Source organism: Berghia stephanieae, chromosome 3, assembly GCF_034508935.2.
Source record: "Berghia stephanieae isolate SIO BIC M18660-M18661 chromosome 3, UCSD_Bste_1.3, whole genome shotgun sequence".
In the NCBI taxonomy this organism is placed as follows: Eukaryota; Metazoa; Mollusca; class Gastropoda; order Nudibranchia; family Aeolidiidae; genus Berghia; species Berghia stephanieae.
Genome location: NC_088362.1, coordinates 95,395,900 through 95,419,980, shown reverse-complemented (window position 1 = coordinate 95,419,980; position 24,081 = coordinate 95,395,900). Strand labels below are relative to the sequence as shown.

At 37.1% G+C, this 24,081-nt stretch overlaps 1 protein-coding gene and 1 long non-coding RNA gene across 2 annotated transcripts in view; one reads left to right on the top strand and one right to left on the bottom strand.

Annotated features, from left to right (window-relative positions):
- Positions 1-463: 463 nt before the first annotated feature.
- The window catches only part of LOC144968899 (uncharacterized), a 25,966-nt gene continuing 2,348 nt past the window's right edge, over positions 464-24,081 (top strand). The window contains exon 1 of the long non-coding RNA XR_013644691.1: positions 464-1,129. This is a non-coding gene — a long non-coding RNA (uncharacterized LOC144968899). The remainder of the gene's footprint in view (positions 1,130-24,081) is intronic.
- Positions 8,666-24,081, bottom strand: part of LOC144968898 (sodium-dependent serotonin transporter-like) — a 49,680-nt gene continuing 34,264 nt past the window's right edge. The window contains exons 8-15 of the mRNA XM_078907726.1: positions 21,677-21,780; positions 20,097-20,221; positions 18,216-18,328; positions 16,726-16,854; positions 14,295-14,394; positions 12,390-12,490; positions 10,186-10,353; positions 8,666-9,346 (exon numbers count right to left, since the gene is read on the bottom strand). Coding sequence (XP_078763852.1) covers positions 9,272-9,346; positions 10,186-10,353; positions 12,390-12,490; positions 14,295-14,394; positions 16,726-16,854; positions 18,216-18,328; positions 20,097-20,221; positions 21,677-21,780 — 915 coding nt within the window. The 3' untranslated portion in view covers positions 8,666-9,271. The remainder of the gene's footprint in view (positions 9,347-10,185; positions 10,354-12,389; positions 12,491-14,294; positions 14,395-16,725; positions 16,855-18,215; positions 18,329-20,096; positions 20,222-21,676; positions 21,781-24,081) is intronic.

Genomic DNA, 24,081 nt, shown 5'->3' with positions numbered 1-24,081 from the left:
TTTAAACGAGTCGGGGACACTACCTGAGACCAACGAATTATTTATAAGTTCAGTTATTGTTGGTAACAGTTCTTCAATACAAGCCTTAAGAATACTAGTTGGGATGGGGTCTACTAAGTCACAATATTTTGATGGGCTATCTAAAATGGCTGACTTCACTTCATCTTCAGTGGCTGGATCGAAAACATGTAGTGGCGTTCCATGGAATGGTCCAAAGCTCGGTGACGATGATGATGATGTATTGTCTAAGTTTTCCCTAATGGATTTTATCTTGCCGTGGAAATAGTTGGCAAAATTTTGAGCTAGTTCGGTGTTATTTCTAGACGCTGGAAGGGGTGTGGATTTCTTACTGCCAAGAAGGTCGTTTGCGGTGGAAAACAGTTCTTTGCAAGATGTAATGCTTTGAAATTTTTCGTTGTAGTGGGCCTTTTTTGCGCATGTGATGGCGTTATAAAAAGCCGACTTAGCTGCTTTGTAGATATCCTTAAATACCGTTAGACCACTCTTTCGCCATTTCCTTTCAGCCTGTCTCTTTTTTCTCTTTAATTCCTTTATCTCGGAATTGAACCATCGCGAGTGTGGTCGATTCGATACGACCCGACGTTGTGGCGGTGCCTCACGGTCAATAATAGATCGCAATACTTTGTTGAAGTCGTTTATATTTTTAACCTCATTTATGACGTCACGAATGCTATCTTGTAAACCACTGATATCAATTTGTCTATAATTCCTTGTTGTTATGTTTCGTTTCGGGAGATAAACTTTCTTTAATGCGATATCCACAAATAAAACTTTGTGATCGGATATCGCTAGGTCAACAACTTCGGTCTTTCTTATTCTATTACTTGACACAGGGGAGATGACCCAATCAATTATGTTGCCGGCCTGGTGTGTTGTCTCGGTGATGTGCTGGTGTAAATCGTTGTCGTGTAGGATTTTCTTGATTTTGGAGACTGTCGGAGAAGTGGAATTAAAATGTATGTTGAAATCTCCAATAAAAATATATGGTGAACTTTTAAGGTTGAAGTCTAAGATATCATTTTGAAATTCCGCTACAAACTTAGTATTGGATGTATTCGGCGGTCGATAGATAGTAATGATGGAGAAAGTGGCAGAGTCGGATTGGAAGGTAAGGCATGCAGATTCGTAGTTTTCTCTTGTAAGAGGAGTGAAAGTGGTGTTGGTGATAGCAAGACTATAAATAAAGGCAATACCACCCCCTTTTCTCCCAGGTCGTGGTAGCGATTTCCAGGTATGCGTATTGGGACAGGCGGTGGTAATGTAGTGGTCATCCTGTTTATCCTGAAGCCAGGTTTCCGTAATGCACAATATATCAATATGACGATCTATAATTAGGTCATGGATCTCGTGACATTTGTTTTTTATGGATCTTGCGTTTATGTGGACGAGACAGGGGGGTGGCCTGTTGTTGATGATGGTTAAAAGATTGCGCGGTCTTTTTGACGCTTTTTTAAATTTCGCTGTATGTCTACGTGCGTTTGAGTAAACGGGAATGTTATAAGACGGGCTGAGTTCTTTTTTAGTGATTTCGGTTAGTGGTGGTGATGGTGATGATGATGATGGTAGCGACATAGGTGAGGGAATAGTGGTAAGAGGACGGCTTATTGAGTTGGTCCTGTTGGTACTGTTGGCGGTGATGGTGTGGATGGTAGTGGTGGTGGTGGTGGTGTGTGTGTCGATACATGGTGTGGATAGCGTTGGTGATGGTAGTGACGACGGGAGTGGTTGACTTGGTGAATGGGATTTCTTCTTCTTCTTACCTCCCCTGGTTCCCCTCTTGTATTTCTTCACAAAATTATCACAAGCACATTTTGGGTTTCTGATACCTAGCTTTGAAATGTGTGTGATTAGTGCATTAGAAATAATGGTCTTATGGTGCGATATTGTATCAATGCACAGTAACTGAGCTTTGGTGTATTTTATAAAACAGTTTGTATTCATAGGGTGTTGGAGAAATAGCGATCCGTGTAGCGGATGTGGTTTTTCTAGGCGAGGGTTGGTGAGTTGCTGTCAGTTTGAATGATATCACGCGGCGTCATTGTTATGGATACTCGTATGATAAGGTGGTTGGGGGAGGGGGGGGGGGGTGTGGCAAGTTTGGTTATCACAATAAATCTGGATACGTTTAAATAACTAACACGATGTTATCCACAATGAAAAAGAATTTATATTATTATAACTTCCAAAATCAAGTCCAAAATTTCGTAGAAATATTTTCAATCAATGCAGCAACATATCACATAACTGTACACTAATTTATAGAACTGAAGTCACATTATAATCAACACAAAAAGAACAATTTTACAGAGCAGGAGTAAATGCAGCCTGTCGGCGCAGAACACACCAGATTGATATGACCTTAATGTGTTGCAAGCGCCGTAAAACCATTAAAAACAAACAAAAACAAAACCAAAAAATGTTGTGTAGTTTTCAGTTTTAACTAAAAAAAAGATAGCAATTGAACCACCAGGTCAAGCCCAAAAAGCTGGATGGGGTTCCTGGCCTCCCATAGTGGGCAGGTAGGTACTTACTGTGCCTTCTATCCCCCTATATTTGTTTTCCAATATGCTTTCTGTCTTTGTCTTCGGGTGCTTTAATTGTAGTTCTATAACTTTTTACTATCTCATTTTCTTCCTTTTTACTGGCGCTGATGTGACCCAAATGTGCTGCAAGCGCTGTACTGGATGGGGGGGGGGGGGGGGGGGGGTACATACTGTGTCTTCTATCCCCTTATATCTGTTTTCCAACATGCTTTCTGTCTTTGTCTTGGAATGAGATTACTTGTTTTTTTCCTGGCCCTGGCCAGATGCCCTGGCTGAGAGGGAAACAATCGAATGAATAGTTAGTTTTTGGAGATGATATTTTTTTCATTGTAAATCATCTCTCTGTTATGCACTGTACTATGCTTTCTTTATATTATATATGATTTGTAAAACATTTGAGTGTGTTCCTCTTAGCGGGGACCTGTGCTTGTGTCTGGATGAGACTTTTAGTGATCTCAAATTAAGTACTTTGATAGAGTGCTTTTGGAATCTACATATGTTTCTTATTTGAACCAATTCCCCTTTGTCTTCCCTTTTCTTGGATGCTTTATTGTAATTCTAGAACTTGTTACTATCCCATTTTCTTCCTTTTTACTGGCGCTGATATGACCTTAATGTGTTGCAAGCGCCGTAAAACCCTTAAAAAAAACAAAAAAAAAAAAAAACAAAAAAACAAACAAACAAAAACAAGCCCAAAAATATTGTAATTTATTTTGATCTTTAACTTAAGAACGACCCCATCATCTGCGTTCAGGTTCTGTTATTCCCGTCGTGCTTTGGTTAATGTTTGTACTTTCATTCCATTTTTTTTAGATTGAGGGAAAAGGGGGGGGGGGGGTTCTTAATACTTTAGACAAAACATGGAAAGGTTGCTCTTGGGATATCATATTCTCTTGTCAACCATTTTTATTCTCATTTTCTCATTTACGCTTTTACTCTGTAATCTTTTGTTATCCCCGCCGTTTTCTGGGTGGGGTTCCTGACCTCCCATAGTGGGCAGGGAGGTACATACTGTGTCTTCTATCCCCTTATATCTGTTTTCCAACACACTTTCTGTCTTTGTCTTGGAATGAGATTACTTGGTTTTGTCCTGGCCCTGGCTGGATACCCTGGCTGGGTGGGAAACAGTCAAATGCATAGTTATTGTTTTGGGAGATGATATTTTTTCCCTTGTAAATCATCTCTCTGTTATGTATTATTATATTTGTTATTTTGAATGTTTAATGTAAGCATTTGAGTGTATTCCTCTTTGTTGGATTTTGTGCTTGTGTCCAGGATGAGACTTATAGGTGATCTCAAACTAAGTACATTGGTAGTATGCTCTTGGAATCTACATCTGATCCCTATTTGTTCCCAGTTCCCCTTTGTCTTTCTCTTGGGTGCTTCAATTGTAATTCTAGAGCTTTTTACTATCCCATTTTCTTCCTTTTTACTGGCGCTGATTTAACCTAAATGTGTTGCAAGTGCGTAAAACCCTTAAAAACAAACAAAAACATGACTTAAAAGTGAGGTAGCGCGCTGTGACAGTTCATAGAACATAACTCTCATATCCCTAGTCGGAGAAAGTCTTCATCGGCCGAAAGCCCTGCTATATCCGCCTCTATCCATCTGGAGTGGAGTTATTCAGCTTCACTCCTGGGTGAGGTCTTCTGACCTATGGTGGGCAAAAAGGTCACTTCCTGCGTCTTCTATCTCTCATTCATTACGTTCTCCCTTTCCGGTCACGCTCTCTCCAGCCAGGCGGAGTTGTCGTACCAGTAAGGTCGGGGGTTCAAACCCCTGTCACCGCCGCGAACATTTTTATTATCTATTGTCTTCTGGCACTTTCCTACTCACTTCATCCCTTTCCATGTTGCAGTTTTCCCGATCCTGACGGGAAGTCCTTAGCTGGGAGAGAGATGTGTAGTATCTATTTTTTTTAAAAAGATGAACTTTTTTTTAACCCCCGAAAGCACCAGGTGGGTGATAACCATAAAAATGATGTAATTGTGGAGACATTTTCTCAAAACAAATGTTTATTGACACAGTATATCATATAAAAGTGTTACAATACACAAGTTGTAATAAATACTGCGATTATACAGTTGTATACAAAAGTGTTATACGACATAATATCAACATATGATAACGACCAGACTAGACTAGTTACTGTACATGAATTTATTTCAAAATGTATAAAAGACATTCAGCGAATTCATATAACATAAAACCATGGCTATGTCGGAAACTTATGAAGTGGAGGCCAAGGTCATAGGTCACAGATTCAACATTCTGTTCCATAGATCATTCTAGATACTCGTCGTACGCTGACCATTTGTTTTGTTGTTTTTTTCATTTTGGCCAGAAAACGTATATTTCAAAATCGATGTTAAAATGACCGCCAGCTTATCAAGACGTCGCCAACCAGTTGCTATAAAATACGATAGCGTTGTACAGGGTAGACCTTGAAAACAATATGTCATAATTTTATAATTTTATGAATAGAAAATGCTGGAAACCGCGGCGATTGCTGAATAGATTTAGAGCTTTGTGCTTGTGCATTATATCTTGTTCCACCATAGGAAACGAGACATACACTGTACAATACTATACTACACACAATAAATTAAAGGTTGAACTCCATCGTGTGTTCATTTCAAATATCGCTCGATTTAAGTGATCCCCAACATGTCAATATTTAACATTTGTTGACGTCTTACAGGATGGAGTGTTTTGATACTTCTTGTTGACAAGATGGCGGTCATCCGAATCGATTTATGGTAAAGTTTACGATTTCTATTTCTGGTCAAAATGTAAATTAACCAGTTAACTGTCGGACTCTGGAAACACACGTATTTAAATATTTGGCCAGAAAACTCGTCCTTCAAATATCGATCTATTTAAATGACTCTCATCTTGGAAAAACTCTTAAACCCAGGTTTGAGAGCTTTAGCCAAGATGAGGCGCTTGGAAAACTATATCTATTTATTTATAAATAAACAATAAATGCATGAATTTTAAAATAGACAATTATATAAATAGATAAATATGTTTTTATGATGTCATAACACGCAGCCCTAAACCCACATTGTCAAAACAAGAAAATAATAATATTATATATCATTACATAATGATAAGGACTAAACGCAGAAAGAGTAAAAAAAAGAAGAAATATATTCATTAAAATTCTCAAGCGAAAAACCAGACCAAAACTTATCCTTATACACAACTATACTTTAAGACTGAAAAAGGCATTTTTATAATTAAATCTATCACATTATGTTACATAAAATGCACCAGATAATAGAACATGCCAAAATACCACATCTTTTTTTAGCTTAGTTTAGATGATGAGGAATTTGTTTTTTAAAAACAATAAGTTAAATTGTTACTAAAGAAAAGTTTCATTTTCACAGCACGATTAAGTATAGAATTTGCTATATCATTATAACGTAATCAATCATTGCCGATATCAAATCTTGGTTGTGTGTGTCCCATCGAGGTCTTACACATCGGTGTGTCCCTGTCGCCGCTAATCTCATGACATCATATCACAGCAATCGGAAAAGATTGAAAAAAACTAAATTTTTTGCAAGAGTAAATTTAAAGACCTTTGAAAAAGCCGAGTAAAACGAATTTCTACGGACTACTTTTTTTATCTTCCTTGATAATTTTGTCCAAATATTGTTTACAATTGTCGTTTTTTTTTTCTCTTTTTAAAATGAATGAAACATCTTTAATGCTTACATTTGTCCTGTCTAAAACTTTTTGTTCAATGAAACTTTTGAAAATTTATTGTCTCTAAAAGTTTCTTGGTCTGAGCATTCTCAAATGTCTTTGTAAAACAAAGATGTAGTTCACATTTGACAAGGGGTCTAGGTATATCGAGTATTCATAAACGAGTCTTGCTATGTGGAGTATTCATAAACGAGTCTTGGTATGTGGATATTGTCACAGTTTATGATAATTATATAATATGGTATTATCATCGTGTCAAATGGAAAAACGAAATATAAACAGTAGAAATCCAATTATTTATAAAGAACTAACTAACAATTATAGCGTCTAGTTATTTTAAACTATAGTATAATGATGAACTATTCATTTCATGGGTGAAAAATTAATGACAATGATAGTAACAAATACAATTAATGTGATATTCATATAAAACCTGCAAATCTTATGAGACAGAAATTGATGAATAATCTCATTTCACAACAAAGTTGGAAAAAAAAGTGGCAAATAATGAGGAAACATTTGATGCATGTGAAACACGTAACATAAGTTGATAAAAATGGTAGATATTAAAATATGGATTGAGAAAAAAAAAAAGAAAAGTCTAATGGATTGCAGCGTAATTTGGATAAAACGTAACATAGGAGAATGAAAGTTTTGCCCATAAATTAAGTTAAAATGTAACTTTGTAAGAAACTGTTGTAGAGCTGAAACAAAAAAAGTATTCAAAGAAGACTTCTACCCTCGAACAAGAGTTTATGTCCTCAATCCATTGCACTCGCATTGGCTGGACTACGCCTAGCTCATGGCTTCCAGGTTCATTTCAGCTTCAGAGAACCACCGCAGAAGATAAAATTTCGGCAATATTTTTTGGCTTTTTAAGCGACGCTTTTTTCTATCGGGCACGTCATCAACACCATTGATGTAAGAACGACACTGCATCAGAATTTGAAAACGAACTCCTCACGAATGTTTATGTTACATTAATATCTTACGCTCAGATGGTCAACGAGGATGGAAAAGGGATGATTAAATACTAGTGGATTAAGTAAATAATCATGCCTTTGATTGCTTTATTGAGTAAACTCTGCAATGGTAACTTGACACCATTCATCAAAATGAAGATAACATTTCAAGTAAGAAATGGGAGACGAGAGATAATGAATATTAAAATTAATTTGGGCTATTAAAAAAAAAATGGAGACATAATATATTATGTATATACAGCGACTGGATGAAATATGCATTGTTTTCAATCAAAGACGACTAGATAGTCGAAAAGTTGTATTGGTGGTTTTACGTTTGACTTCAATGGATGAGTTATAACAATAAGGATTTTAAAATATCATATGTCATGTATCCAAACACACTTTACTGTCATACAATGACAAAACACACTTTTCCTCATTTTGACCTGAAATAAATACATAAAAAGTCTTAAATACCAGATCTCTTCATAGGGAAAACCCTCTTTTTCAGAATTTGGCCAAAAACCTCGTCCTTCAAATATCGATCGATGAAAATGACCACCATCACGTCAAAAATCTCAAACCTGGGACTTCCTGAAAGACTTTCTTGAACTCTCCGGTTTTAACTTTAACGTTAATGGTCTGATTGATTTTTATACATATATTTCAGTGAGATCTAATCACTCAACTCGCGGTCCAAATTCAATAACAAAGAGTTGGGTAAGTTAACTTCGTTCCATCTATACAATGTACTGACAGGAGGAGAGAGTGGACAGAGTGAGTGGGTATACTTGAATATGTCAATAATTGTAATAAGTGTTACATTTCAACGCATCGAAACAATGACGTGCTTTACACTTTTGAAGGGTGTAAATCTAATGTGTGTATTGTGATTGTGTAACGTTTGTTGTCAATCTGCGCATTGTACCGTAGCCATCATAAAGTTATAGCCTTGACACTGAAACCCAAAAGGACAGGCATTTTGACGTTATTATTTGTTTTTTGCACCGCCTAGTGAGCTGTCGTTAGTAGAGCTCATGGAAACAAGTGGTCTCATTGGTTGAACTGTTGAATACAACTCACGATTTGTTTTCTTTTGTTACTCAGATGACCCATAACAGTAATGAGAGATTTTTGAATTACCATTTATTGAAATAGTGTTCATCATAAAACCTGTATGTTTTATGCGTCTGTTGAGGATAGATCTAGATGACACACGCAACATGCGTGAAATTTGTGCTTAGAAAACTTAAGATCGAAGGAATTCTCTTTATGACTACAAGGGAGAATGACAAATGGAATTCTATTCCTTTGTCTATTGGCAGGTATACGTAATAAAGAAGAAATTATACTAGATAATTTAATTTCCGAATATATATATATATATATATATATATATATATATATATATATATATATATATATATATAAAAGCCAAGTACCTTTGTAGCTAACCCGATCATCGCTGTCCCTAGACATTTATAGGATTATCCAGTCTTCAAGATAATCTAGTCGACAATTCCCTTGCATACAGTTTCTTAGTCATATGGCCGGATTGTTACTACCACCGTATGACAGAGATTAGGGACATCGAAATGTGAATATGGATTGAAATTCTTTTTGACTGGACTCTGAGAAAAGTAATCGGATAATTAGAAACAAACTTCATGGTAATATGCACAAACATATACAATTATTATATTCATTTATTCATTTCTATAAGATTCTGTATCCAGAAGTTGTACATTTTTGACATCGTCATTCTATTTATTGTCTTTATTATATCGATAATGCGAGGATATAAAATCAAATTGTGTAGAAAATAGTAAATTAATTATAACTGCTGTGAGTCAGTCAGCCTTCGTCGATATAATTCATTCCACCGGTCATCAAAAGTAAGACTGTATTCACCCCTCTCTCTTTCATGACAGTCGTTCTGTTCGTTCCCGTCTCCGTGTCCATCCATCTATGACACCTTGAGCGTCCAAGATCCCTTTTCCCTCACTGCGATGTAGTGCAGGGAAATTACAAGTACACTGGGAGGTCTTTTTTTGGCAGATGGTTTGGGACTTCCCATGGAGTGATCATCTGGTACAGACGCTGGGAACAAAAAGATGAATTTTCCGTTGCTTATATACTGTTTTAATCAAATAATATAATACCGTACTATGTTTGAAATCATAATATTTAATTGTAGACGTCTTCGTTCAGAATATTACTATTATAAATAAGTGGGAAGATAATTAATTGACTGAATGACAGTATCTTTTGTTTATACAGTCAAGACTTTTCAGCGTCGTTAAACTTTCCCCCTCTCTTCTTTATGGTAAGAGTTAATAAATCTAACCTGTATATTTCTATATATTTTGTGACACTGAATCAATTCAATGACACATCATCTCAGTCTCGTATTGTGTCAGAATGAAACAGATGCCAATTTTTCCTTTAAAGTCACATGATTTGAAATATAAGATTTTCGTTTTTTTTTTGTTTTTTTTTTTTGCAGCTCAAAAACCTATCATTTCCATCATAAAACATTAGATAAATCTAACTCATATTATTTCATCTTGACTATTGATTTTCTACCTTGGATGATTTCAGTCGGAGGCGGGAAGCCCCAGTTACATAATTTATGCCCTTTGTTGATATTTTACCGAGACATGCTTTAGAAAAGAAAAGGATAATAAAAATCTATTTGATCTATTGACCAAGTCATTTTATGATTCAACCTAATCATTGCCTTCTATAGGGAATGAGATTAGCGGAAGAGTAGCGTCCCTTGATTGGACGTCACCCATAGTCTGTGACGTCACCGGCGGAAAAGTTATTAGAGAGAGAACGTCATGTTGGTTGTGCGCACGCGTCTCTCGTCCTCGCGACGGCGTCCAATCAAGGGACGCTACTCTTCCGCTAATCTCATTCCCTATTCATACACTAACCTGGCGCATGGATCCTTTCGTTTTGAAGAAGATGACAACGATGAAGATTGGGATACAAATGAGCGAAGCGCAGACCAGTAACCACCCGACAGCAAAGGACCAGGGAGGAAAGATGTAATCCCCATAGGAGACAATGGGAGGGTCCAGTATAGACATGATGAACAAGAACTGTGGAATGCCGGGATGTCAAAATGGTAACATTGCTGCTTGGAAGTTTTACATAAAGACGAATGAATGATAAAGGGATAGACTCAAAACTTCAATATGGATAAGTCTTTCATCATTGCTTCTAAGGGTGTCAAGATATAATCACAGTGACTGTTATCGAAAAAATAAACTAATGGACTCATTGAATCATTATAACCTTTACCCTTTTAGGCATTTTGAATGTAGATTCAACAGATTCGTAGAAGCAATACACTGTGAAAATTGCTTATTTTGATTTCTAGCACTTTTACATCGTGTCTTCATGCATAATTACAAATGTTCAACACACGGACTCGTGTATCGTTTGCATCATTGTAGTCTAATGGGAATGTAGGCCATCAGCGACATTCATCCAACGAACTCGATTTTGGGCTGCCTCCCCATATTCTTTCATGTTGTCCCTTTTTCCTTTTAAGTTCAGCCTATGTGTTGCGCCTTCAGCTGATATTTGGCCTTCCCTTCCCGTCTCTCGTTTTCTCAGAGGAATGTATAGGAGTGCCCGGTTTGGCATGCTGGGTACTGGCTGTCCAAGGCTGTGCCCAATTCAGCCCAACTTTCTCCGTCGGATTTGCTGCTCGACTTGCGCCTTGTCGTGCCGTTACGCTGTTCTTTATCTGTTATCCTGTCAGACACTTTATGTTATAGATCCACGTCAGGCATGAGTTCAGAAATATCTTCTTGAACACTGATTTGTCGACGATTCCGATCCATCAAGGAGAACTGATTTGACATTGGAGAATATACAGTTTGGTCTTTCAAAAGATTATTTTTTGAAGCCCAGATGTTCTTCATTAAGAAGATTGATCGGGCTTTGCCAATCCTAGATGTTACATCAAAGTATGTTCCTAGATGCTACATCTAGGTCTGTAACCCCTTTTTTGTCCAATATACTTCCAAAATAAGTAAAAGATCCACTACTCTGATAAGCCCTCCGATCATTGTCACTGGTGTTTGGGCAGTGGTGTTTAATTAATTTCATCAACTCCGTCGTCATGTGATTTATTTTGAGTTTTGTGCTTGCTGATGTTGTAGCTAGGGGAGTTGATTTGTCTTGCATCTCTGCAAAAGCAAGATTGTCTGTCCAGAGTGTCTACGGGGTTCCATTATTTTTCCATGTTGTTGTCGATTTTAATATCAAATCGATGATTAGGAGAAACAGAAAGGGTGTTAGTAGTCATATCTGTCAGGCTCCCATCTCTATCTCAAAGCTTTCTGATAGTTTGTCAGCATGAGCCATGCGCATGTCGTTCCCTGGTAAGTGCCATGGACGAGAGAGACAAGATTTTCTGGTATCTTACCGTGCCCTCGTAGCTTCTACAATGTCTCTCTGTCTACACAGTCAAAGGCCTTTTCATAGTCTATAATATTGACATAGAGTTGCAATTTCCACTCCAGTGACTGTTTTACAGTGATTCTTGTCAGCACATGATTTGCCTGTTGCTCTCTGTGCTTGGGATCGACCTGCTTACTTCATCTGTTCGAGAAGAAATTGGTTAAGGACTTTACCAGACACTGATGGTAGCATTCTTCCTCTATAATTATTGAAATCCCCCAGAACGCCTTTATCTGACACTTTGATGAGGATGCCTTCCTCCCGCTCGACTGGTACCTTATCTCTCTCCAATATCTTGGTAAAAAGTTTGTGTAACATGTTGATGGATGTTTTTATATCGGCATTGGTGCCTTCTACTAGACTAGTACGTAACCAGATCCCGCAGCCTTTCTATTATTAAAAGGAGGTGTGGCCTTTGTTATCTTAATGTTGACGTACATGGATTATTATAATTCATCCAATAGGCTTTACTAACAACATACTTACATGCCCAAACGTCATCTAGACCCTAGATCTTAGATACACTTTTTATTGTAAAAAAACCCCAACAAACTCCTCAAAGAACAAACAAATAACAAACAAACAAAACAAAACCAGTTTATCGACAGAGAGACGAAATCACAACTCTCCAAATCTGCAACTATCCCATCCCCTGCTATCTTACCAACAAAAAGAAGGGACTGATGTATGTCCAAGTGGTCCTCCAGAAAGGCCCAGGAGCAGATCCCAGCATGGCCTCGATGTCCTGGCAGAAACGCTCAACTCCTGTAAAATACAAACAATCATGTTTTAATAAACAACACATAGGGTACTTACTTTTGGATAACAACAAGAAATGGAATGAATAGGAAAGTGCCAGAAGACAATAGAGAATAAAAAATTCGCGGCGGCAATGGGGGCTCGAACCCGCGACCTTACTGGTACGACAACTCCGCCTGGCCGGGGAGATCGTGCCTCTATCGTATGAGCTATCCTTTTGGATAGTGAGATTTAATGTGATGTAAGTAAGAACATAGATATATAAAAGGCGCACCATGATGGTTCATCATGTTAAATATGCTCTGCATTGTTCCATATTTTCCCAGATGGTCACGTGGAACAAATAGCTTTGTAGACCTTGCAATGCAAATAACTTAAATAATATATAAAATGAATGACGATGACGTCACTCAGCTTTTTATTTGTCTTAGACCGCAAGTTGGGCGATCAGTTCTCATTAAATTCTCTTTGTCAGATTAGAAACTTTTAAAGTTACACATAGTTTGTGTATTAATACGATTAGTCTGGTGGGCAGAAATAGTGAGTATTTTACTTAAATGCATACCGTTAATATAAACAGATTTCCATACTTGACCGAATATGCCCACATGGATTTATTTGCTGATAATTCTGGCTGCTCGTCCTAATATATTATATCCAAATAGGCTCCATCAATTATCTACATTTTGTATGGAGTACTTACAGTTGTTGGTTAGTTATTTGTTTGTAATCTTAGTTGCGTTACCATGGCAAACAACACACAGACGCAAGTGTAACCAAAGAGGCTGGAAAGCATAGCGTTCTATCACCTATGGTGTAACTTATCAATAACCGATCGATATTTGAAGGACGAGTTTTCTGGCCAAATTTTCAAATATGGGTTTATTCCAGAGTACGACAGTATGGATTGGTCCCGTTCTTCTGAGTCTTCTTACAGCTACAACATGTCATGGACGAAATGTAACCTTGAACAGTTTTGTAGGCTGTACCCGTTGATTAATAAATATGAAATGGACTTCCCCATATTCATTCACATGGGAAAATTTATTTCCATGCTAGTCTATATCAGAGGAAGAAGTATAACTTAGTAATGTGCAATGCCGCAAAATGAGCGGACTTGGTGTGGTGATTTGTGCAAAGCATGGTGGGTTTCCCTCGACCCGTAGCCGTCGTAATACAATCCCTGCTCTTTCCTCCCCCCCCCCCAACCCAAAAAAAGAACAACAACAAAAAAAAAAAAAAAAAAAACAAACAAACCACACACACAAACCCCCCCCCCCCAAAAAAAAAATAATAAAAAAAAACAAACAAAAAACAAAAACAAAACAAAAACAGAAACAAAACACAAAAAACAAAAACAAACAAACAAAAAAAAAAAAAACAAAAAAAAAAAAAAAACAAAAAAAAAAAAAACAACAACAAATTGTCACAAAGTGCAGCTGCGATCACCAAAATAACATGAACAGTAACAATATTAAATAATACATAGGATCCGAATTAATTTTGTAGTGATATCTTGAGGACACCTCAGAACAAACAACTCACTGTTCACTTTCCTTCGGTAACCGTAGCCGTAATCTACCAAATTATCTTTTTGAGAAAGAACAGTTTGGATATCACGATAAGTTCTATCAACCCTGTGTCTTCAGGTTACGAAACGAAGACCCTTCTTTGCTTTCAGTGTGAATACGGCGCAGTGCTCCCTCAATGGGAAGCAGTGTGACACCACAACCTCCTCTCTTCCGGTTCAAAACTCATTAGAAATGTGTATCCAGTCCTCCGGACAATGAATAACCAATGAGTTATTTACCATAGATCCACGTGACAGCCACACATTCCAAGAAGACAATCAGTAGGAGGGAGATGGGAGGTCCGTAGGCGTCATACAGCTGGACTATGTAAATTCCACCCTGACAAAAAAAAGTCAATAATAATGATGATAATAATAATAATAACAATCATAATAATAATAATAATGATAATAATAACAATCATAATAATAATAATAATGATAATAATAACAATAATAATAATAATAATGATAATAATAAATAATAATAATAATAATAATAATAATAATAATAATAATAATAATAATAATAATAATAATAATAATAATAATAATAATAATAATATATAATAATAATGATAATAATAATGATAATAATAATAATAATGATAATATTAATAATTATAATAATATTGATAATAATAATAATAATAATAATAATAATAATAATAATAATAATAATAATAATAATAATAATAATAATAATAATAATAATAATAATAATAATAATAATAAAACAATGGAATTAGTCTCAGGCAATAACGATACGAATAAAGGTATTATCAGTAAAGGCAAGGTGCGGGGGTGAAAAACATCGACTTTGTGGTCTGAGGTCCTTTTTGGATTGTGGGCCTATTCAACGAGTTAAAAATCTCTACTCTTTATTTTTAAACATTGAATAACGTGCTTTTAATCATAAATATGTTTAAATCTAGTTTTTTTCTAGACCCATTCCATCGACTAATTTGAACACGTTTTGAAAACGCGAAAGTGAACGACATAGTAACAATGAGTTGCAAGTTACAAACCAATTCATCTCATCTCATCTCATCTGTTCGAAACAGCGTTTCATTTTCCCTAAACATTGCCACCATCACCATCACAACCAACACCATCGTGATCATCAATTCTACCACCACCACTACCCCCACCACCACCGTCACCCCCACCAAAACACCACCACCACCATTTTCACTACCACCACCACCACCACTAGCACCACCACCACCACCCCCACCACCACCATCATCATCATCATCATCGTCATCGTCATCATCATCATTATCATCATCATCATCATCATCATCATCATCATCATCATCATCATCATCATCATCATCATCATCATCATCATCAACAACAACACGTCTTTAAAAAATCTTATATATATTTGTCCCTCTTTTACCACGTCTTACTAAGTGTATATCAAGAATGTCAGTTCAACTCATACATACATACCTGCAAACTCTAATAATTCTTTCTATTTGCTTTCAACGTCAATATCTTATCGAAGGCCATGTTATCTTATTTTGATTGTTTCACCCCCCCCCCCTTCTATTAACCTTGAAATTCATAGATAATTGTCCGGACCAATATCGTCCTGTATCAGTCTAATCTATAACTTGACATGGCTGCTATATCTAAGTACGTTGTGAAACATTATTTATTTTGACATAGATATCACGAGGATGTTATTGTCCTGACAATTTGATAACGACTTGATTGTATCCCGTTTCAGACCTTTGTGTATAGATAGAACGAATTTGACGTCATTCTTATAATCTGGTTAATACAGTTTAGTGAGAATTACTCATAAACGTGGATGGCAAAAAACATTAACAAAAAAATGAGTGACGTCAACTTCGATATATCTAAATTGATCGCTCTCATTAAATAAGAAAATAAATGGATTGTATGTAACTCTGCTCTCTGTTATTTTTTTAGACCGATAGATGCGTGATCATTTCTCACAAAATTCTCTCAACCAGACGATAAACATTAAATTTTACACATAGTATTGTGTGTTGGCTCGATTGATCACGTGGGAAGATCAGGTGAGTATTTTCTTAAACCGATACCATCGATAGTAATACCTGTGTAGCTCGCTTCGTTTCGCCATCACTGCCATCTATTGCTGAATGACTATCCGGAGTGTTCTCTACCTACCAACTCCTTGCTTCAAGTTTGGTCTGCTTCATGTGGAGTCTTCAAAGATGGGAGACAAGAGGAGATACAATCTCAGTGATCAGTTTTACATCGAAGCAGATGTAGCTGGTTTGCTAGTTTAATTAGTGACCTTTCAGTGCATTTTTTTCAAGAGGCCAGAGAATTTTGGAAGCCTGATGGTGCAGAGTCGGGAGAATAAGGTGGATGTAGTAGGATTGTCCACACAAGAGTCAATTATCTCCCTTGTATGAGCACAGACAACATTATGTAAAGGCAAATCACTGGATCTATTTTCAATTAACCCGTCGAATTCTTGGGACATTTCTCTGCCTTATCTGGTTTTAAAGTAATGTATTATGTTTTTATTATATTTGTTGTTGGCTGAAGAAGGGTTTAGAGCCCGAAACGTTCCGCGTTTGGTATAATTTTGTTATTTTTTGAAGCTATAATATTATATTATATGCTAGATCAGTTATTTGAATTATATGGAGAAGTTATTGCTTACGTAAGTTGTAGTGGCCAGAGATCCCAAGAAGCACCATAAGATGAGACCTGCCACAAAGAGTTCCCTGTGCTTTCTCAGCACTGTCCATTCATCCAATATGCCTGTAATGATGGCCTCCAGACCGCCAAACTGACAGAGAAAATAATATAGTCAAATGTATATGATGTTAGTTATAATATAACAAAACCCACAGACAAGAAACAAAAGCGATTATTTCAAACATGAGTCCGAGTCAAAGACTTGCGTTCTCACTTTCTGTTCTAATGAATATGTGCCAAAAAATTGATATTGTGTTTTTTTTTCACTCAAAACTCTGGGTAAGCTTTGATGGATTTGAAAGGCTGATGGACTATGCTTTGTGGTGTTACATACTAGTGAAGATGGGGATGGGTGTGGTTGTAATGTCAGTTAATCAGTAATTTACATAGCTCCAATAGTCATTTAATTTACAATGCTCAATTGCGCTTTGCAGTTGTAGTATAGTAGTAGTAGTAGTAGTAGTAGTAGTAGTAGTAGTAGTAGTAGTAGTAGTAGTAGTAGTAGTAGTAGTAGTAGTAGTAGTAGTGTACTAGAAAGCCTCGTAGTCTGACTGACGCTTTGTGAGAATTGTGGGATTCAGTCATAGCTGCTCTCTCCATTCATGTTGTTTATAAGTGTTTCCATTGGTCACGATCTTGGGCCAGAGTTTTGAGGCTGACAAGATCTTGTGACTTTAGTACAGAGGGCACTGCAATATTTTTTAGTTCTTCAGGGATTAATTATAGTAGCAATCTAAGACAAATAGCCAGTGAGAACAATTCTACGACATATAAAATGTAGTCACGAAAACATGTATTAAAGGGGATTAGTTGATTGATATAGTTATTGTAAGATGTGGTGATCGACGACAATAATACTAATAGTAAAAATAATGAATATGATGATAGTGGTTTGAGTATGGAGAGAACGTGAGACCCAATGTCAAATGTTCCAGGACTTCATTGGGGCTTCTATATTAAACATACGTCTCCGATAGGATGATGACGATAATGCCCTTTGTATAAAGCATCTCTCTTACGAGATTCTAACAAGGTAATGATAACAGATTCGGGACTTTGACAGGGTCTGACACGATAATGGTGATGATGATGATGATGATGATAATGATGCTGTTGATAATGTGGTTGTTGTTGTTGTTGATGATGATGATGATGATGATGATGATGATGATGATGATGATGATGATGATGATGATGCTGATGATGATAATGAGGTTGTTGTTGTTGTTGTCGATGATGATGATGATGATGATGATGATGATGATGATGATGATGATCATGATGATGATGATAATGAGGTTGTTGTTGTCGATGATGATGATGATGATGATGATAAAAAGATCAATGCTGTATGCTACTAATACTGTTGCTTATGATGACGATGATATTGATAATGACGATGATAATGATGACGACTGAATAACTAAAACCGATCACCAAATGAACTCTCACCGTCGTGTCAAGTCCAAGGGTGATAAGCATGAAAAAGAAAATACAGGCCCAGAACGAAGTGCCAGAAAAGGTCGCCACCGCTTCAGGAATCACCACGAAAATGAGGCCAACATCTGGTAATGGGAAGTAAAAATAAATTAATATTCATGCGCCGGAGTCAAGTCGTTCTGAAATCGGTGAATTTCAAGGTGGGGGGGGGGGGGGGGGGGGGGTTGGAGATTGATGGGGTTATTGTATTGTAGGGACTTTTAGCAGAATATTGGCAGCTCTTGTCCCTTTCAATGTGCCTTTCTGTGCCTACTTATTCTTGAATGAGCCTAATTGATTTAAGATTAATTGGATTCAGTAGTCTGATGTCATGCCGCCCGGCAATGGCGGCCATCTTGGTTCTAAACAAAGAAAATCATTACTTTTTATTCTTCATGCTGGCTAGAACTTTTCATATGCCTTGTTATCAGAATGTGTAAAAGTCAAAACATGATCAAATTTATGGGGTTTTGTTTCCTCTGGATACGCTTTTATGCTCGCCGGGGAAATATTTCATACGGGCGTCCGCCATTGTTCCGATAGTTTAGAGCCAGTGTTACTAAGTTACCATGCGCCATTAGGAAGGAAGTGACGCTACGACTGCTGAAGAGTACTAGCATTGTTCACATCACGATGTCTGATTTCGTAATAAAAATCCAATATCAAGGGTGAATGAGAACTTAGCTATTGTTAGAGACCTGGTGCAAAAAGGGACGACTTATTGGCGACACTTACAGACTTCATAAAAATTTGGTTCCTTTATGGCCTGCTTGGGAAGTAAGCTGCAATGGTATGGTAAAAGCCATTGGAAAGCATTATTTAAATGCTCATATAATATTTATTTGCCCAGACCTTGCATTATTATTTAGTCAGAGAACGACTAGGTGAAAAAGATAGCAAATATATTACCTAAATATGAAATATGTCACGATTATTTTTGCATATCAGAACTATTTTTGGGGTGGGGGGTGGGGGGGGGGGGGGTTGGGTGGGTTGAAGTGTTAAAGACCAAGCTCTGTTATCATAGTAAATATCTTGCACATGCTACACGTTGATATAACTTGTATAAAGCCCTCCCCCAAATTAAACTCGCCCTAATAAAGGGAGATAGTGCCGTTCCCAAAGGTTAATCTATTTTTTCTTCTTCTGGTTTTGTGTGTGTATGTGTGTATGTGTGTGTGTGTGTGTGTGTGTGTGTGTGTGTGTGGGGGGGGGGGTTATGATAACTCAGTGGTAGGGCAGTCGCCCTCCAAAAGAATTGGCATCGATCTCGGATGCAGTTTTGATTTGATTCTGATCCCCCTGTCCACCCAACAGTGACTGGGTAGCTAGGTCTGTTCGATCCGGCAGGAAATATTTTGCGATAGAATAGCGTCCTTCCTGAAGTGTAGATACAAAATTCCCAGTTAAATTGCAGATTCTAAAAAGTGAGTTTCAGTTCTAGATGATGGCATTTTCTTTGAATTGATATGCCCTGTTGAGAAGAATATGAGAAGAATGAACACAGTCGGTTTAACTTCTCAACTCTTTTCCGCTGGACTCTGGAAAGACACGTATTTAAAATTTGGACAGAAAAATCGTCCTTCAAACATCGATCGCGAAGTCCCAGGTTTGAGAATTTTTGCCGAGATGAGAGTCATTTAAATCGATCGATATTTGAAGGTCGAGTTTTGTGGACAAATTTTTCAATGCGTGCATTTCAGACTCTGATTCACCATAGTGTAATGGCTGAATTTCGGTGGTGTATCACATTTTATAAGGAGAGGACGGTGTGGAAATGGGAAAGCAATGACGTAGGTGTGTGTGTGTGTGTGTGTGTGTGTGTGTGTGTGTGTGTGTGTGTGTGTGTCTTACCTTGCCTGGCGACGGTGTCTACAGATCTGTGTTGAACGTAGGACATGTAGCCCAGCACGGAAAAGATGACAAATCCAGCCAGGAAACTGGTCAGGCAGTTGATTCCTGATGTGATCAACGCATCTCTGGGGAAAGACAATTCATTAATTAATAGGATTCAATAGTCTGATGTCACGTCCGCCTAGCAACGAGCAGCTTGGTTCTAAACAAAGAAAATTGGTACTTTTTATTCTTCGTTCTGGCTAGAACCTTTTCACATGTCATGTGATCAGAATGTATAAAAGTCATAACATGATCAGATTTATAATGTTTTTCTCCTCTGGATACACTTTTATGCTCGTCGGAGAAATATTTCATAAGGGCGTCCACCATTGTTCCGATAGTTTAGAACCAGTTATTAAGTTACTATGCGTCATTACGAGGGAAGTGACGTCACGACTGTGGAACCATATTGGTGATAAAATGCTATAATAGTTTGGTCACAGTGGATGAATTTACACAATAATGATCAATAGCGGTTTGGTCTCGACACACGAAATACACAAAAACAAAGAAACCAATGGAAAACAATAAGAGAAAGAAATCGAAAACGAAGACCCCCGCCCCCCCCCCCCATAAAAAAGACATTCCAAATAGCAAGCATAAAAACAAACAAGGCAAAAAACGAAAACAAAAACAAAACAAAACAACAACAACAAACAAAAAAAAACAAAACAAACAAATGAAAAAACAAAACAAACAAAAACAATAAAAGCAAAAAAAAAAAAAAAAAAAAAAAAAAGCAACCCCCCCCCCCCCCCCCCCCCCCAAAAAAAAAAAACCCCACAAAAAGCAAAAACAAAACACAACTATAAAAGAAAATCAAAGCTATCAAACAACCCTCCCTCCCCCCCTCCCCCAAAACAAAACAAAACAAAACAAAACAAAACAAACTCCAAACCAAACAATACAAACATATCCCCTCCACCAAGTACAAATAAAACAAAATTTGTCGGAACGACCAAACTGTCACCCATACTGAACGGTACCTATCTACTCCTCATCAAGAGAGGTCAGCAGTTAGACATCCCAGCCATCCAGTAGGATTCGTCACGGATCTGAAATCTTTGTGGAGAAAGGGGGCGGAATATCTTGTGACATTTACCTACACGTTAATCGGGAGTCCTAATAATATATTCTAATTATAGATCGGCCTGATAACTCTGTGGGTAGAGCACTCGCTCCACGTGCAAAAGGACCACGAGATCAATTCCAAATGTAGTCGAATATTTTTCTGATCTCCCTCTCTCTCTCTCTCTCTCTCTCTCTCTCTCTCTCTCTCTCTCTCTCCCTCCCTCTCTCTCTCTCTCTCTCTCTCTCTCTCTCTCTCTCTCTTCACCCAGCAGTGATTGGGTAGTTGGGTCTGTTAGACCGGGCAAAAAGTGCTTTGAGATAGACCATCGTCCTATTCAAAGGGTATCAAGCAAATGCTATAGTCCATTTTACGCTATAGAAACCGGGATACATATACATATATATGGACCTAATGGCTCTGAAATACTTACTACATAGCTAGATCATCTATTGAGCAGGATACATACCTGTAGCAATTGTTGTTGAATTTGTTGTAACTAGACAAAGCGAGCAACACGCCAAAGCCAGGACCGAGGGAGAAGAAGATCTGCGATGCAGCACTGACCCAGATCTGAAATATATTATCATATAAAAGAATCTAATGGTATTGAATCGAAGGGCTTATTTATTATTGTAACTTCTGAATTTCATTTTAAATTGATCTCTTAGTTGTACGTCAACGGACTGCTTTGTTTTTGAATAGAATGATGTACCCGCTCAAACATTTTGGCCGGCGTTTGTTTATTTGCAGGCCTGATAACCCAAATTGTTATGGGCTGATTGTTGGAAACCAAAACACAATATTGCCCATTACAAAAATGTGAGTTCAAGCTCATATTTCATTTCGGTTATCAGACCAGAATATATGCAGGGAGATATTGGCCTATCTCTTTATCAGTCAATCAATCAATCAATCAATCAATCAATCAATCAATCAATCAATCAATCAATCAATCAATCAATCAATCAATCAATCAATCAATCGATCGATCGATCAATCGGTCAATCAGTCGATCAATCAGATATTAATTAGTTCCACATTTTCCATACTTGAACTCTAACCTTCTCTCCTACTACTATTTATTTCAATGAATTTCATTATCTATGCTACTCAATACATATTGAGTCTCCTGTCGGGCACAATAGAGAGTAAGACACAATATAAAATAACTACCATTGCCGCCAGTTGATTGTCTCCGCCCAACTTTCTATCACATTCTAAAGTCGGATAATCTCAACTCGTTTTTCCCCAACATTCGTTTTTATGAAAAAGAATATTTTTGTGTACAATATTAGAAAAACTTTGAAAGAATACACGTTTTTTTATAATGCGGCTTACAAAGGAATGCCATCATCAAAGAAAAATTAAGTTTGAATAATGTAATTAAAAATAAACCAATTTATTAACCGACATCGTTTTAAAATTGGCCAAGTACAATTAGGTCTTCCAAAATCCCAGTAATGTATCTAGGTAGGTGTCGTCGTTTAAAACAAAAAATACGGTCATATACGGTGCGGCTATGTGGTCTAGTGGTATGACACTCGCTTTCGGATCGGAAGGTCCTGGTTCGAGCCTCGCTCGACGCATAGTCGAGTCCTTGGAAAAGACTCTTTACTTACATTCTCTCACCACACTCAGGTGTAAAATGAGTACCTGGCCGTTAACAGCGTTGTCTTTGTCCGAAAATGTATTCGCCTAACAGGCGTCATGTCTCGTCCTACATGTTAAATGTTGCTGTTGACCAGGGACCCCTTGTAAAGCGCTTTGAGCACGTTAAGTGGATTTTGCGCTATATAAAAGCTCAATTTAAAAAAAATATATAATCATAGTTGATATAAAGTAGTGCATTGTGAAAACCACACATTCCAACATTCCACACTAACGTTGAACAAACGAATGTTATAATTTGTCGCAGCGTTCACGATTTTCCCATCTCTCTTCCTTTGAGAATTTAAGTTCCTTTCAGATTTATTTATTTAGATATTAATCCTGTTGTTTTGATTTTACGAATGATTTGAACGGGGGTTTCTCAAATTATATTCTTGGAAGCAAGTTTGCGTGATTATTTTCTTTTCTTTTTTGTTGTTGTTGCCGTTTTGAGAAAAAAAATTGTACCTTTTACAATTGTATCTTAAAACGTATCGAAACAGTAATATGTGTGAGTGTGTGTATGTGTGTGTGTGTGTGGAGGGGGGGGGGGGGGGGTGAACGGATGCATAAGCGTATCATATTAAATCTTAATTAAAACAAATGTCATCATTGAGGAGAATGATGTTTGTATTTTAAATGGAGAAAACAAAACCTTACATTTCCCAGCCCTAACCGTTCGGACATCATTTTCCAGTTTTCTACATCCAACCCATTCCAACACAATACCGGGTTGATGTAGTGGGTCACATTTTTCTCTTTTATATTTTTAAATACTTATTACTGAATGTAATTTTTATGTGATTGAAACATTTATGATCTCTGACAACTTTGTTTTTCTCAGTTAACTGAATTTAATGGGTTTTTATTCTATATACTTTTTCTTTTAGACTTCTCCTTATCAACCATAGGAAAATCGACACATTTATTACGATGCAGAAATTTTCCCATTGGCAATTTTAAAATATTTATTTATCTATAAAAACGTGACACTGTGAGGTAGATGTCATTTTGATGAACAATGTTATGTATAGAATGTACTTGTTGCTTTTCTGTTCGGGAAAGAAACAATCTATTTTGTGTTGGGTGGGTCTGAAATGTTTTTCTTCTGAAAATGTTTGACAAGGAGCGAGTTGACCAGGCATCCCTTCAGGACTTACTCGGACATCAACACGAGTTGCCAGTCAGGTTTGAGGTCATATTCAATGTCGTCCGTGGCCCCTG